The 16,889-nt window shown below is 40.5% G+C and overlaps 1 protein-coding gene across 1 annotated transcript in view; it reads right to left on the reverse strand.

Annotated features, from left to right (window-relative positions):
- The window catches only part of rel (v-rel avian reticuloendotheliosis viral oncogene homolog), a 60,385-nt gene that overhangs the window by 8,104 nt on the left and 35,392 nt on the right, over window positions 1-16,889 (reverse strand). Inside the window, exons 6-9 of the mRNA XM_068044876.1 lie at window positions 13,876-14,016; window positions 10,045-10,149; window positions 4,215-4,430; window positions 1,977-2,048 (exon numbers count right to left, since the gene is read on the reverse strand). Coding sequence (XP_067900977.1) covers window positions 1,977-2,048; window positions 4,215-4,430; window positions 10,045-10,149; window positions 13,876-14,016 — 534 coding nt within the window. The remainder of the gene's footprint in view (window positions 1-1,976; window positions 2,049-4,214; window positions 4,431-10,044; window positions 10,150-13,875; window positions 14,017-16,889) is intronic.

Raw genomic sequence — 16,889 nt, forward strand, 5'->3', positions numbered from 1 at the left:
GATGGCACTGTTCAATTTAACAAAAGAAAACTGAACCTAAACTCTGACACTTCAATGGCCACAATCACTGCCTCCACCTCTTCTAACAGTACCCTCTCACGATCGCGGCTACTGTTTCCCGCTCACTGCCTCAATGTTCAGAGAAGCGGCAGGTTTGACGGGAGGGGGGAGCGAGTGGGGTGCTAGCAGCGAGGTGGGAAGGAGTGCCAACCAGTCTGGAGCAGTGAAATGGAGTAGCGAGCAGACGGGCGCAGGAGAGAACGGCGGGAGGGAGCGGGGAAGAAAAGCAGCGATTGAGGCCGCTTTCCAAAAAGCGCAAGCGAGAGGCCGACATCCCTCTGTGTGATGACGTATTCGTGTGCATGCACGCATGAGTACTGGCAAGCGGGCAAAGCTCGGGTGCATTTTGCGCGTTCACAGTAATGAATGTGTTCCACACATGTGCAGTTTATAGACTACAGTGATGACGTCGGCACTTGGCTGCATTGTCAGGAGACACTCCGGAGGGAAAAGGAAGACATATTTGAAGCATTGGAGTGGAAGATTGCATCATCAAGAAGCTGGAAGAATGGAATGGAGTCCTTACAGGAAGCAGGGTGTGAGGCAGTGTAGTCAAGGTAGCTGTGGGATCCAGTGGGCTTATAGTAAATATTCGTTGATAGCCCATCCCAAGAAATGGAGACCGTGAAGTTAGGGAAGGGAAGAGTCAGAGATGAACCATGTGAAAGTGAGAGAAATGTTGAAATTGGAAGCAAAGTTAATGAAATTTTCCAGTTCAGTGCAAGTGCAGGAAACAGCATCAATGTACTGGAAAAAGGGGTGACGGAGGGGGCTTGAGTAGGACAGGAACAAGGAATGTTTTACATATCCCACAAAAAGGCAAACATAATTAGGACCATGCTGGTCCCCATAACAACATCTGTTCTATAGAGGAAGTGTGTGGAGTTAAAGGAGAACTTGTTAGATGTGAGAACAAGTTCAGCCAGGCAGAGGAGGGTGGTGGTTGGTGGACGGGGACTGGTTGGTTCTCCGTTCAAGGAAGAAGCGGAGAGCCCTCAAACTGTCCTGGTGGGGAATGGAGGTGTAGAGAGATTGGCCATCCATGGTGAAGCGGAGACTGTTAGGGACAGGAAATTGAAAACTGTTAGAAGTGACAGACGGCATCAGAAGAGTCACAGACGTAGGTGGGAAGAGACTGGATAAAGGGAGAAAAAATAAAGTCAACATCAGAAGAAATCAGTTCAGTGGGGCAGGAACAATCTGAAATGATAGGTCTATCAAGGCAGTCCTGTTAGTGAATCTTGGGAAGGAGGTGGAAACAGGTTGTTCGGGGCTGGGAGACTATGAGGTTGGAGGGAAGATCTGCAAAGGAGATAAGGTCAGTGGCAGACCTGGAGATGGTGGCTTGATTTTCCATAGTGGGGCCATGGTCCGGTGGAGGTAGGAGGAAGTATCGGAGAACTGGCACTGATTCAGACATTTGTATTTATCACCTGAAGGTTTTAGCTCCTCTTGTGCTTGAAATCATGGATCTAAACCAGAGGACTGTTAGGGTTAATTTGTTGACATTTTAGTTGACATATGTCATACATTATTACATGAAATTGCATACAACCCCCACCCCCCCACCTTCACAACTTCAGCCATTTTCACAGCTTTTGTCATCAACTAAAAAGTCACCCTGAATATTCTGAGCATTATTATAGGCTGCTGTGTGTTACTACCAGCACCACTTCAGAAATAGCTGCTGGAAGTTAAAGACAGGAGTAACTGGTCCAGAGTTAATGTAAAATGGCCACAGAAGTGATCATGTTTCAGTGAATATGAATTGGTAATTGATATGTGGGGAAGGGGCTGTGACATGAGGTTCTATTAGGATGTTATGCCTGCAGGAAGACAGGCCAATGCAATCCCCAAAATAAAATGCTTTCAGGATACCTGAACTCTTGGGATATGGTATCTATTGTAATTCTTACCTGGTGCCCAATCCTGCATCAACTTTTGGAAAACATCTGCTGTCCTCTTTCTTTTCTCATAGAAACAGTTATCTATATAATAAGAAAAAGTGCAAAAGAAATATTTAAAGCATTATACTCGAGGAAAAATACTAGTAAAAATGCAAGAATATTTCTGGGCTTGTTCTCCAGAATCAACATTTATATAGCACCTTTAACACAGTAAGATATCTCAAGGCACTTCACAGGAGCATCATTAGACAAAATCTGACACGGGGTCACATAAAGAGATAACAGAACACCTGACCAAAAGCTTTGTCAAAGAGGTATGTTTTAAAGGAGCACCTTAAAGAAGAGAGAGGTAGAGAGGGGGAGAGGTTAAGGGAGGGGATGCTACAGCTTAGGGCTGAGGCCAGCTGAAAGCACAGCCATCAATGGTGGAGTGGTTAAAATAGGGGATGCATAAGAGGTCAGAATTAGAGTGAGCACAGATCTCAGAGGGCTATAGGAGGTTATGGAGATGGGGAGGGCGAGGCCATGGAGGGCATTGAAAAGGAAAAAAAATTTAAAATTGTGGCGTTTCTGAACCATGAACCAGTGTAGGTCAGCGTTCAGGGTGCAATGGGAGGACGGGATGGTGCATGTTAAGATATGGCCAGCAGAGTTTTAGATGAACTCAAATTTATGGAGCATGGAAACTGGAAGGCTGGCCAGGAAAGCATTGGAATAGTCATCTAAAAGATAACAATGGCATGGATGAGGGTTTCAGCGGCATATTAGCAGAAACAGGGGCGGAGTTAGGCAGACCTGATGATGACATGGGATATGTGGTTGGAAGCTTATCGCAAGGTTACAGATGACACCAAGGTTGCAAACGGTCTGGTGTAGCCTCAAGACAGTTACCAGGGAGACAAATGGAAGCTAGGTGACAGGGAATGGAGTTTGTAACAGTGGCCAAAGACAATGGTTTTGGTCAACCCAATAGTTACTTGAAGGAAATTTTTGCTCATCCAGTACTGGATGTTGGTTAAGCAGCATGACAATTTAGAGACAGTGGAGGGGTCGAGAGGTCGCAGTAAGGAGAGCTGGGTGCCAACTACACACATTGAGAAGTATATACATTGAAAATGAACAGAAGTTCTATATCAGAATATCACTTTCTAAGTTAAGATTTCAGATGATTAATCTTTCATGTGGGTCTATGAGAACTGTTCATCTTAACAGGTGGATCAAAGCTTTGCAAGAAGGTGGCGAAAATAACGATTAGACTCAAAGTCTCCCATTTAAGTATTCTGGAAAGCAGTCCAAGAGACCTAAAGAGCCATGACTAGCTCGCAATTTCAGAGAACCTAGTATATTGCTTGGGACTACTCACTCGATAGTCACCCCCCACCCCCCACCCCCCCCCCCCCCCCACTAGTAGCACAGAGACTTATACAAGCCTTTTTGTTAGTTGAAAGAGGGTATACTCCCAGTAAGTGAAGCCAATCCTCCAATAATCACATGGATGAAATGACCTGTGGGGCATGTTCCAGATTGAAGAAGTGATATTTTGACCTTTGCCTGCAACTGGAAGGCTTACTAGCAGCAGGGGACCCAATTCTAAAGGCTTGCTCAGAAAAAAAAGCTTATTTCCCCCTCACACCCTTTCAAAGCAAAAGAAGAAAGCAAACTAGTAACAGACAGAAAGCCCTACCAACATACTGCTCCGGCAAGCACTAGATAATCAAATGAAGCATATGTAGCTATAAACCCTTAACAACAAAACAAAAACATAGAACAACCATATAGACTAGGAAGGACCCAGTCTTTTCTAAGTTAGTTGGTTGCAAATGAGAAAAAATTGGCCTGTGCTATCTAGGGGAGAGAAATAAAATAGCCAGTGCTCCTATATTGCATCATTATCTAATGATCCTCCCTGAAAAATGCATGCTTGGCAAGATCAGGATTGGATTCGCCTTTGATGCCCTGCACAGTTAAATAGCTTGCCAGTACTCACGTCTAGTCCACAAGCGAAGAATGGCTACTTTGGCCAAACACGAATCAGATTCTTCACAATAAGGATGCAAAAATTGCTTGGAAAAAAAAACTAGATATTCTATATAGATACAATTCAAGAGCCACACCCAAAATGTAGTAATAATACTTAAAATCTTTAGGTACCAAACATTGCTCATATAACACAGCTGAATACTGTGGATTAATTTTATTAAATACAGAACAAATGTTATTCTATATTCCAATAATTATATATAGTACCTCTCTCATCTGGAAGGTATCTAAACTCCATAGGTTCACTGCCTTCCTGGTCTGAAGGTCTTCGAAGCTGCATTTTCACCGATACCGGCTCATTGATATTTGTTTGGCAATATGCTGGTGTTCGAAAGACAATGGCAACTTGCCGGTGGACATCAGCCTGTGAAAACGAACCTTTGGCCTCCCAGTTGTGAGTGAAAAAACGAACTTCAATATCATCTATGGATATAAATATTAAAATCTCTTCAACACTATGCGTAAAAGGATTTCAAATCCATATAATGTTTATCCATGTTTATGCTTCATGGCCAGAGATGACCTCTTCTGTAGGTTTTAAAATAGACTTTGTACTCTGCTGCCCTGCCACCCACAATGACGCTCTACTGATTTTATAAGCTGATAATGGTCCCAGTGTCCTTGTCTGAAGTAAATAGAAATCCCAATAAAAATATTTGCCCTACATTAAAAAAGTAGGAAACAATGTACTGTAGCTTCAAATACAAATGAAAACAATTAAATATTAAATGATCTCTGACAATATAAATTTTAAACATTTTATTACCCTTGCACATGCCTCAGCATTTGGCAATGAGCAAACTCCTATTTAGCACCTTCCAAACACAACAGTGGGGACATAACCACACTGTAAACAACACCTTATATTTATATAGCGCCTTTAACATAATAAAATGTCCCAAGGCACCTCAGGGCCTAGACTACTGAAGGCGCAGCCATGAATGGTACAGGGATAAAAATCGATGATGCTCAGAATTAGAGGAGCACAGATATCTGAGGGTTGTGGGGCTGAAGGAAATTAGAGAGATCAGAAGGGGCGAGGTCATGGAGGGATTTGAAAACAAGAATGAGAATTTTAAAATCAAGACGTCGATTGACTGGAACCTAATGTAGGTCAGTGAGCACAGCAGTGAGAGGTGAACGGAACTTGGTGAGAGTTAAGACACAGGCAGCAGGGTTTTGGATGACTTCAAGTTTAAGGAGGGTAGAATGTGTGAGACCAGTCAGGAGTGCGTTGGAATAGGCAAGTCTAGAGGTAACGAAGGCATGAATGAGGGTTTCAGCAGCAGATGAGCTGAGACAGGGGTGAAGTCGGGCGATGTTACAGAGATAAAAATAGGCAGCCTTAGTGATGGTGGGAATATGAGATCAGAAGTTAATCTCAGGGTCAAATGTAAAACAAAGGCTCCAAACAGATTGGTTTGATCTCAGACTGTTGCCAGGGAGAGGGATGGAGGCCGTAGCTGGGGAACAGAGTTTGTAGCAGGAACTGAGAATGTTACGACCAGGTGAGAAAGGGGTCTAGGGTTTCCTCTCAGCCTTCACCTAGTCTTACTGTAACAGGGTTTAATTTTAAACACACTGTGTTTTTAGCTCCCCCTTGGCGAATCCTTGTTCACTGCTTTCCAATTGTAAGGCAAAGAAACCAGCCAAACAAGTTTTCTTAGGTTTAAAGAAGAAAGGTTGAACTTTATTAAACTTAAACTCTAATTCCGTTAGCGCCTACGGATATGCGACGCGCCCAAGCTAGCATGCATATGCGATACACACATGCAGATAGAGACAGAAAAGAACAGAAGAAATAAAGTTTGAGGCAATATCTGAAGATGGTTTTGGTTACTGTTCTTCGAGCTCACTGTAGAGTCCTTGATTGTAAGTAGGTCTTGCTTTTCGTTGGGGCCCAGTATTCTTCTTAAACCTTGTTCGATGTGGGAGACTTTTCTCTCTTGAGGTTCACGTGTCTGCAGTGGGTCCAGAGGCTTGTGAGAAAGAGATGGGAGGAGACAGGAGAGGTCTTCTCAGTCCAGGAGCAAACAATCTCGGAGTTCAAACTGTCTGTGCAATTCAAAAATCTCCCCAAGTTGGCCAGCAGGTTAGTCACGTGACCAACTGGTGTAACCACTTCTGTGTTTGTGGATTCTCTTGTCCTAGCAGACCCTGGAATGTCTCCTCTTACACACAATACCTGGTGACCAAAGTCCATTTTAGGATTCATGAATAAGGGAAGTAACCTCTCTTGTTCCTATTAGTATGCAAATGTCCTCCAGCCAAGTTTCTGGCAGCCCTTGTAACAGGCCTTCTCTTCTTAATTTAATTTCCATATGGCGAAATTAATATGTCTCATTCTTGGCAGGTGGGGGCCCAGCATGACAAGAACAATGGCTTCAGTCTTCCAATATTTAATTTGGAATAAAGGTCTATAAAAAGGAAAGATCTACCTGATTGCCTTTCTCTTCATCCTCAATCCCACTATTAATAACTTATTTTCCACAATGTGCTTGAATGACAGTTGAAGGCCGGAATTTCAATCTCTGAACAGATATTTGACAGTATAGCTGTCATGATAGCAGTGCAATATTCAAAGTGGTCTTTACCACAATATTAATATGGTGTATTCCCTATTCCTTACTACATCACCCAACACAAATATTACTGTCTGGTACCACAGCAACACTATTTACAAGAGAAAACATCCTTCGTATATATCAAAATTTAAAGCACATTCCATACAGCAGCAGTACCAGTTGAAAAAATAAGGGATTACTTCTGGTGGTACTGAGCAATTAAAAAAGGCAATTACCATTTTAGATTTCTCTTCCCGCTCCTACACTGTTACTTCTGGTGTTACCCCAAGTTGGTTCCCTCCTATTTCTCATCTATATGATGCGCCTGGCAACTTCATCCGAAAATGGAGCACCAGTTTCCACATTTATGCTGACGACATCCAGCTCTATCTCACCACCATGTCTCTTGTCCCCTCATGTCTGGTTGTCCAACATCCATTACTGCAATTTTCCTCCAACTAAATATTGGGAAGACTGAAGGCATTGTCTTCAATCCTCGGCACAAACTCTGTTCCCTAGACACCAACTCCATCCCTCTCTCTGACAACTGTCTGAGGCTGAACCAGTTCGCAACTTTAGTGTCATATTTGATCCCAAGATGTGTTTCCAACTACATATCCACACCACCTATTTCCATCTCCACAATATCGCCCAACTCCGCCTTCTGCCTAAGCTCATCTGCCGCTGAAACCATCATCCATGCCTTTGTTACCTCTAGACTTGACTACTCCAACACACTCTGGCAGTCTCCCATGTTCCACCCTCTGTAAATTGGAGGTAATCCAAAACTCTGCTACCTTGTGTCCTAACTCACACCAAGTCCCATTCACCAATCACCCATGTTCGCTGAACTGCAACTGGTTCCCAGTTAAGCAACACTTTGATTTTAAAATTCTCATGCTGACCCTCCAGGGCCTTGTCCCTCCCTATCTCTGTAATCTCCTCCAGCCCTACAACACTCTGAGATACCCGTGCTCCTCCAATTCTGGCCTCTTGAGCATCCCCAATTTTAATCAATCACTCCACCATTGGCTGTTGTTACTGCAGCTGCCAAGACTCTAAGCTCTGGAATTTCCTCCCTAAACCCTAACCCTCTCTATCCTTTTATAAGATGTTCCTTAAACCTACCTCTTTGATCAAACTTTTGGTCATCGGCCCTATTTCATGTGGTTTCGTGCCAAATTTGGTTTGATAACGTTCCCGTGGAGGACATTTTACTACATTAAAGGCACTATATAAATACAAGTAGTTGTTGATGTAGTCAAAATAAATTAAGAGTAAATTACCTCTTTAAGGGTCATTCATTCAATCAAACAAGCCATGTAAATCTAAATGTAAAAGTCATATACCTATGTCCAGTCCTCTTCCTGCACTTTATGCTGAAAAACTCATGGCTGAAAGTAAATGTTTTCTATAAAATACCCCATCCAAGATGATGCAGTGACATAAGGGGCTGTGAGCAAAATTCTGAACAACATAAGAATTTTTAAGAACAGGAAAAGTCCATTATGCTTAAAATATCCATCTTTTTCCCCTGATCTATCCTACCAACTAATTTTCTCACCATATCCCTTAACAACTTCTGACTTTCCAGACATGCGTATAAAATGGTCTGGACTTTGCAATCACTTTGCTGCTGACCTGGAAGAAAACTGCCCACAAAGATCTAACAAGCTCTGTGGCACCTATTTCCCTCATCAAAATATCATTTTAACTCTGGTGTCCAGGAACACTGAAGTCATCAGCAGGCTAAGCACCGAATCAGACTGATGAATTCTCACAGACAACAATCAGGAAGTAAAAAGCACTGATTATCATTCACTTTTTAATCATTTTACAGAGAACAAAATAAAGATTGGGACATACACATGGGATTATGGTAGAAGCTGAAACATCAAACTTGAAAAAAAAAATGTTAAATATCTAATCATAGAATGGAGGGAATGACCGTCCAGATTTCTAAAATTAGTTTTCAAGACCAGAGAGGTTATTCAGCAGTAATTATGATTTACTGCCGTTAAAAACTTAATTACACCTCATTCAACAAGGTATAATATTTTCAATGGTTTTTACAACAAAAATAGTGCATAAAAAGTTGAAGTTCACATCAAATCACTGATTCTGCAAAGACTGCAACAGCGCATGCTTTGGAGGAGCAGGGTATCCCCGACAGCAACTTCCAGATTTCCACATTTAACTGTGCACCTGCAGGTGCTAGAAGCTGCTGTCAGTTTCATAGAGTAACGACGACGAACACTGACAGTTTCACCATCATTACAATGGCAAAATTGAGGCTATTATCTCAAACTCATGTATGCTATCTTTTTCAATGACCTTCCTAAGTTAACTAGTTCCAAAACTTTAGTACCCCAAGTGAAAAGTTTCACCTGACATCCCTTCATACCCCAAACGTTTTGAAAATAATGAACCTGAACCCCTTGGTATTCAAACTGTTCATCATAGTGTACAACGTATGATCAATCTTATCAATTGCCATCATAATGCTGAAAACTTCAATCAGGTTGCTTAGAAACCTTCTTTCCAAAATCTTTCCAGTTAACTTAAATCATATGATACCCAGAATCATTTTCATTGCTTGTCACTTAAATCTTTCAAAAACACCAATATCCTCAACAAGAACAAAAAGTCCTGGAAATACTCAGCAGGTCTGGCAGCACCTGTGGAGAGAGAAGCAAAGTTAATGTTTCGGGTCTGTGACCTTTCATCAGAATCCTTTCTGATGAAAGGTTACAAACCTGAAACGTTAACTTTGCTTCTCTCTCCACAGATGCTGCCAGACCTGCTGAGTATTTCCAGGACTTTTTGTTTTTGTTTCAGACTTCCAGCATCTGCAGTATTTTGCTTTTATACTGATATCCTCAATCCCAATTTTACTGAAAGGAATCTTCTGGATATAGTACCTGCTTCCCAAGTATCCTGGTGGCAGAAATACAGTATGGGTGAGATGTTAGAGGGAAAATGGTGTACATTAATGCTCTTAGGCAACTAAATTACAGCACTGAGGTAATATAGATAATATACTAGCATCTACATTTTGTGCCTGGCTAACAGGATTTTCAAATATTCAAGAAAATCCTTGAAATTCACTTTGGATCCCAGTAGTGCTGCATGTCCTTCAACTTGAGTGACACTGAATATTTTGAATCAACAAAAATTAACACCATTTCTATTCTTCTATGAACAGATGCAATAGACAGTAAAAAATAAGCTACTCCATCTAGCCAACTCCATACAGTCATGATGTCTAATGCATCAAGATATAGATGTGCCCTAAAGCCTGGGAGAGGCAAAAAAACAAATACAAACTCAAGCCAATTAGTGGGAGGGGGAATTTTAAAATTTCTTACCGATCCCTTTAAGTGATTGAATTTAGTCAAAGCAACACAGATTTCTTGTGTTTTATAACAAACTATAGAAATACAACAACTTAAAATCTGAAGACCATGAATTACCTTTTTGAACCTTGTCACAAAGTAGAAAAATTTCATCTCCTCCCTTAACAGTTCCTGTGTTCTTGTTGACACGACAGATCTTCAACGCTGCTGTGTTTGGTGCTCCTGCAAATCAAAAATGCTTAGAAACTTCTGCTATAATAATGTACATACATTAGTTTACAGAATTAACAGCTGTCATCTTAATATATCTATACTGTTTTTTCCTTTAAGTAAAAGGCAAGTCTCTCACTGGATAGTACTAATTTTCTGCTAATCTTGTTACCTCTACTCTTGATGGCATCCACTCCTTACTGGAATGGGATTTCACCGGAGCTCTCTGTTAAATTGCTTAGTAACCATTATTCATACATGGCTTTGACAATCAGTGCAGGGAGCATAACATCCAATTTCAATCCTGTACTTATTTGGTGTAAATGCTTTTGCACCAGGCAACCAGGCTGAGAGTGTGCCATTAGATAATAGAAAACCTGGTTGTTTTCCATTCTGTAAGCAAGGCCACTTATAGCACCTGCAGGGCCACCTGGCTAAAATAAGCTAACGCACCAAAGAATGGCATATTAAACTTGTGACCTTTCTGGTCTGTCTGGCTCAGTGATTTGCACTGTAAGCTCAATGAGCTGTCCGGGGATTGTGTGGTCACAAACTAGATACTTAAGGGATCCCTGCTCCCTCCTATGGTGAATTACACTTTTAGATTGTGGAATTTAAAGAGTTTCTGCAGATGAAAAGACTACCTGAATTTGTCACATTCAATATACCCACAACTCAATTAATTTTATCCTGGTTTATGGAAAGCTCACCAGTCAGAAACCATGAAGTCCTTTCCCATTCTATATCCCCCACTTATCAGTGAGCAGTGCCCCCTTCAGTTTTAATACAGTACCCCAATTCCCATCCTCTATTTTCTAGCCTTTTGGCTTCTGAGAGAAATAACAGCATTTTACCCATTTTACTGGGGGACAGGTTTCAGTTGCAGTCCTATTCACTAGGTTGAGGCAGAAAATGGATTGCATGTAAAAATACTGATTATTCATTGTCTGAGTTAGATTCAAAATTCCATGTGCCAAATGTTTCTTCTAACAAGTTGATCACCTAATCCCCCTCCTCTCATTTCTCAGATTATGTTCAAGTCTCCTGCTATCCAGCACCTACAGTGCTCAAATTGACTAAAGCAGAAGTGTTTTATAGTGACCCCACTGACCTCTCATTCTACTATCCCAACAACAGAGTAGCAGCGAGTAACTAAAAAAGCACAGCTATTCACTATGTCACTATTGTTGAGATTGTAGAACGAGAGGTCGATGGCCTGTTCATAAAAAGCAAAAATAGAAAATTAAATAAGCATTAATTTCTAGTCGACTCCATGCCATGTTAATTTAATATACTTTGATATATGGTAGATTAAAATAACAACCTCTCTTACCACCATGAAGTTAGTTAACAGTGACCTCCTAGCTGTTTGCTAAATAATATGTCCACATTGCAATAGATGTTGCTTGCGACAGGCTGAGACTGGCATAATTTCTGTATACTAATGTCTCTCCTATGACACTCTACGCGTTGAATTGAAGAATACACTGGTCTATAATGCCTGGAGCATTACTTGAGGTAGACTGGGGAGAGTGGTCAGCAGTTGGAAAGACTTTGGGGGGTGGATTTCATTAAGAGGCTTAGATGTACAAGGCTAGTAGTTGTTGGTTGGAGTAGGAGGAGGTAAGTTCTCAATTTAAAAAAAAAGAGCAATGCAATTAAACTGAATTTCAATATTTGGTTTAGCTCTGATTTGAATCAATGTTGCAGATGAAGAGAGACAGATGATAATTTGATGTAAGAAATGTTGGTGCAGCCATCAAGCACGGAACAGAGTGAGCCGCCACAGTCGCTGAGCAAAGTATGCCCAAGGGTTTGGACCAGATTACTACCATAAAATGATAGGTGGAGAACAAAAATACAAAGGATTTTTTTTCACTAAATTGAGACACGAATCGTGAACAAAATGCCACAGAAGATCCACATGAGGAGTCAAGTGCCACATGTTCTGAGAGTGTCAAAAGTCATTGAGTAGAGAAAAAAAAAATCAGCAGACGCTGTTGAGATTAACTCAACATTAAGGTGCAAGAGTACATGAGAGATCAATTGAAGCCTTGGGAATGGAGCAGAAGGAAAGGTTGAGGCCATAAATAGAGAAGGAGAGAAGATCTATGGAAATAAAAGATGTTGAAGATATAGTAATATGGAATGGGTCATTACATTAGTAAGCTTTGAGAATATTGTTTAAAATATTGTTACCTGTATAGAAATAAAGGCATGTATTTATAGAACGCCTTTCATGACCTCAGTACATCTCAAAGCACTTTTACAGTCAATGAATTACTTTTGAAATGTAGCCATTATTATAAAGTAGGAAACATGGCAGCCAATTTGCAAGCTACCACAAACAGCAATGAGATAAATGACCAGATCATCTGTGTTAGTGATGTTGGCTGAGGGATAAATATTGACCTGGGTACTGGGAAAACTCTGCTCTTCTAATATAGTGCCATGAGATCTTTTACATCCATCTAACAGAGCAGACAGGGCTTCAATTTAATGTCTCACTAAAGGATGGAATCTCCAGAAATGCCGCACTCCCTCAGTATTGCACTGGAGTCAATGTGAATTATGTGCTCAAGTCTCTGGATCAGGGCTTTGAACCAATAGCCATGGGACTCAGTTGACAGTGCTATGACAGCCAGCCAATTTTGCTATAGCAATAAACACAAAAATGGGAGAAAGTTACAACATCTAAAAAACTGAAGATATTACTCCTAAACAGATTCCAAGTCTGTATCATTGCATCGGCTCCTGTGTCTATATGACAAATATAAAGTTTCTAACAAAATCGAACTAATGTTTCTGCGGTTACAGCATTGTTAGCAGTGTAGATGGAAGCATAAAATTACAACTGAATGAGCAAAACTGCGGAAAATGGGAAGTCATCCACTTTGGACCTAAAAAGGATAGAGCAGGGTACTTTCTAAACAGTAAAAAGCTAGAAGCAGTAGAGGTCCAACGAGATTTGGGAGTCCAGATATATAGATCATTAAAACGATCATAACCAGGTACAGGAAAAGATCAAAAAGGCTAATAGAATGCTGGAATTTATATCTAGAGGACTGGAATACAAGGGGGTAGAAGTCAGGCTACAGATATACAAAACCCTGGTTAGACAGCACCTGGAGTACCATGAGCAGTTCCCGGTACCACACCTTAAGAAGGATATATTGGCCTTGGAAGGAGTGTAGCGTTGGTTTACCAGAATGAAACCGGAACCCCAAAGCTTAAATTACATGCAGAGCTTACACAAACCAGGATTGTACTCCCTACAATTTAGAAGATTAGGGATGATTTGATCAAAGTGTTCAAGATATTAAGGGAAACAGATAGTGTGAATACAGGGAAACTATTGCCACTGGTTGGGAAATCTAGGACTAGGGGGCAGTGTCTAAAAATTAGAGCCAGACCTTTCAGGAGTGAAATTCAGGAAACATTTCTACACACAAAGGGCGGTAGAAGTTTGGAGCTCTCTTCTGCAATTGGCAATTGATATGAGATCAATCGTTAATTTCAAATCTGAGATTGACAGATTTTTGTTAACCAAGGGTATTAAGTGATATGGAGCAAAGGAGTTAGGTTGCAGATCAACCAAGATCACATTGAATGGCAGAACAGGTTTGAGGAACTAAATCGTCTACTCCTGTTCCTGTAGAAGAAAGCTAAATGAAATCATATGTTTATTGTACAGTCAATGTGCAGGACAAAGTGATCAGGCAATAATTTGAGACTCACTGTTATCATAGATAGGGTTTGAGACAACAGGTGGAAGAGCTCTCGAGAAGCTGCCATGTTCATCGGGAAGAAATACCTGGAAACACAACCTCACCACATTCAGGTCATAATCTTCAATCTGAAGCAGCTGCTCCTGTGGAACTGAAATAAAAAATAGCATTAAGATATGACAGAATATGAAATGATAGAATTAAAGGGTGCAGTGTTGGTACATTGATATTCTAACACACTGTGCCATGAAGTAATATGTCATGGCTTTACATCTGTGGGTGTTGTAATACACAGTGCTATGGCATAGTATGACATTGCTATACAACTACAATTTCTTATATGGTGAATACAGAATCTCAACTGTATTTATGTGGTTCTTCTGACCACATAAAAATAACAGTTTAGTCTTACGAGTGAAACAAGAGATACCCATCTGTTCAAATGACAGGCTATTGAGTGACCAGCAATCCATTTGCAAAGTATCAAGCAGTTAAAAAGCACCAAGAACAAAAGGAATACTTTCTCACTTTGTGACTTTCAACTGGAAAATTCCACCATTAATACATTATGATATAACTAAATACTTTAGGTTTGGTTTTGCCTTGAAAATGTCAAAATGCAATTTTTATAAAAGATCTAATCACAGTGATGAAATAATACCCATCAACTCTAACCTACACAACTTAATAATGATCACCACCTCCACAAGACTCACTAACATCTACTAGCACCCAAAGCCATCTAATTTTTAACTATGCAGGGACAATAGCAGAGCCTGAGAAGGTCAAACCATAAATGAGGTTACACTTCCTTTTGAATAATGCGGCAGCTAAACGTAAAAGTTGTTGTCACAGCCGAGTCATTCCACCTCCAGTTGTGAGTAGGCAATGTTGCTCCCCACTCAATGTATTTTTTAGTAGTTTATTTCAAACCAATCTACGCAACAGGAGGAACACCTTCTGCTAATGTCAACAGTTTTTTTTTAATCCAAAAAAGGTCAGCTGTGGAAAATTTCAAATTCAGGTTTGAAAAGAAAATCTTCATAAACTCTGAGTGTTACCAGAGCTCCTCATACAACCTAGTGAACTATGTTGACATTTACAGCTTTTAATATTTGCATCGCCTATGATAGAGCACAAATTAATGATAAACTTGTGTGATATTAATGCAAATAAAAGGGACCAGTACAACCGTTGTAACATTAAAGTTCAGTCTTTGAATTTCATGTATTTTTTATATCAAGCCTATTAAACAAACTGGTATTTATTTATTTAGAGATACAGCACTGAAACAGGCCCTTCGGCCCACCGAGTCTGTGCCGACCAACAACTACCCATTTATACTAACCCTACAGTAATCCCATATTCCCTACCACCTACCTACACGAGGGGCAATTTTTACAATGGCCAATTTACCTATCACCTGCAAGTCTTTGGCTGTGGGAGGAAACCGGAGCACCCGACGAAAACCCACGCGGTCACAGGGAGAACTTGCAAACTCCGCACAGGCAGTATCCAGAATTGAACCCGGGTCGCTGGAGCTGTGAGGCTGCGGTGCTAACCACTGCACCACTGTGCTGCCACTGTAACTACAAATGAAGGATCGTGTTCTCACAATTTTGCACTGACTAGCTAAAACGATAATCATTTAACCACATCTCCATTATATAGTACTTTTTACAAGATTGGCAAGAAAGTAAGCAGTAGAATTTAACATTTTACCTTATTAAAATCTCAGCTAGGGCAATGCAGCAATTTAGGAACTTAAATGCAAGAATATATTTACAGCAGCACATTTTCTGAACAACTATTATCTGAATACAGAATTTTCCTTTGGAAGTTCAAATTGCTCTAACATGCAATAATACAGGGTTCATGTGCTTATGACAAACATTATTTAACCCCTTTGTGTATTAATCAAGCAGTGCTTAGAGAAAGGGCAAGTGATGTATTATCACTTAGATCTGGTCAGAAACCAGCACATCACTGTCTATGGGGATTTTCTTTTTACTCAAAACCTGGGCAGCAAGTCACACTGAAGGCAAAACTCAGTAAATTCACAGGATTTAGTGCAACAAATCATCTGTCTTACTTTTTTGCAGCTGAGTATATTTTCCTGAAGGAAAGACCAATTTTAAGAAGCAATTTCATCAGAAAGTAAATGAATTGGAACTCACAAAAAATAATTCTGTGTGGCATACGATGCTAAATGAAAAGCCCCAACTCAGTTCAGTTATGCACTTGAGAATACACAACAAAGGCTAAAGAGTTACTGGCCTTAAAACAGGCTTTCAGCATTTATTTTTTTCATTTTAGCCCTACCCCATGTGTTTCTCGGCAGCTCACTACAACCTTTAAGGGCAATTAGGGATGGGCAACAAATGCTGGTCTTGCCAGTGATGCCCACATCTTATGAAAGAATTTTTTAAAAACTCACTAAATTGTAGGCAGTGACTTATCACATCAATGGTGGATCAGTCATGGTTATGTTTTGATTGACTTCAGAAATGCACCAGACAACAACTTGGGCACAAATTGGAAGTTCATCTTGTCCAAGATCCCTCCCACAATGACTGTTTCAAAATTAAACTTCTATAGCCAGGGTGCTAGGAGGTAAAGAAAGAAGCCAAAGTAAATCATCTTGACTTCCTCGAACTTGCTATGGGGAAAGCACCTACCCTTCATTCAGCATCACCCCTAATGACAAGATCTGAAAAGCTGCATGGGAAACAGTGGGGACAAACCCATGTCCCACCGTAGTAGAATGGAGCTGTACCATGCTGCATTCAGAGATGAGCACTGAATAAGGTGTTGAGTGACGTACTGATGGAATTGTGTCAGACATTCAGAAAGTCTCATGAAATTGATTTTTAAAATTAAAAATCCAAAAAATCCTGCATAGACGATATTAATAATTGTTTTGCCCAGAAGTGTAGCACAAGAACCAATATAGTACCAGTCCTAAGCTACTTCTGGAAAACTTTCTCATAACATCTGTACCAATCCCCTTTAAAAGTAAAATGT

Source organism: Heterodontus francisci, chromosome 13, assembly GCF_036365525.1.
Source record: "Heterodontus francisci isolate sHetFra1 chromosome 13, sHetFra1.hap1, whole genome shotgun sequence".
Classification (NCBI taxonomy): domain Eukaryota; kingdom Metazoa; phylum Chordata; class Chondrichthyes; order Heterodontiformes; family Heterodontidae; genus Heterodontus; species Heterodontus francisci.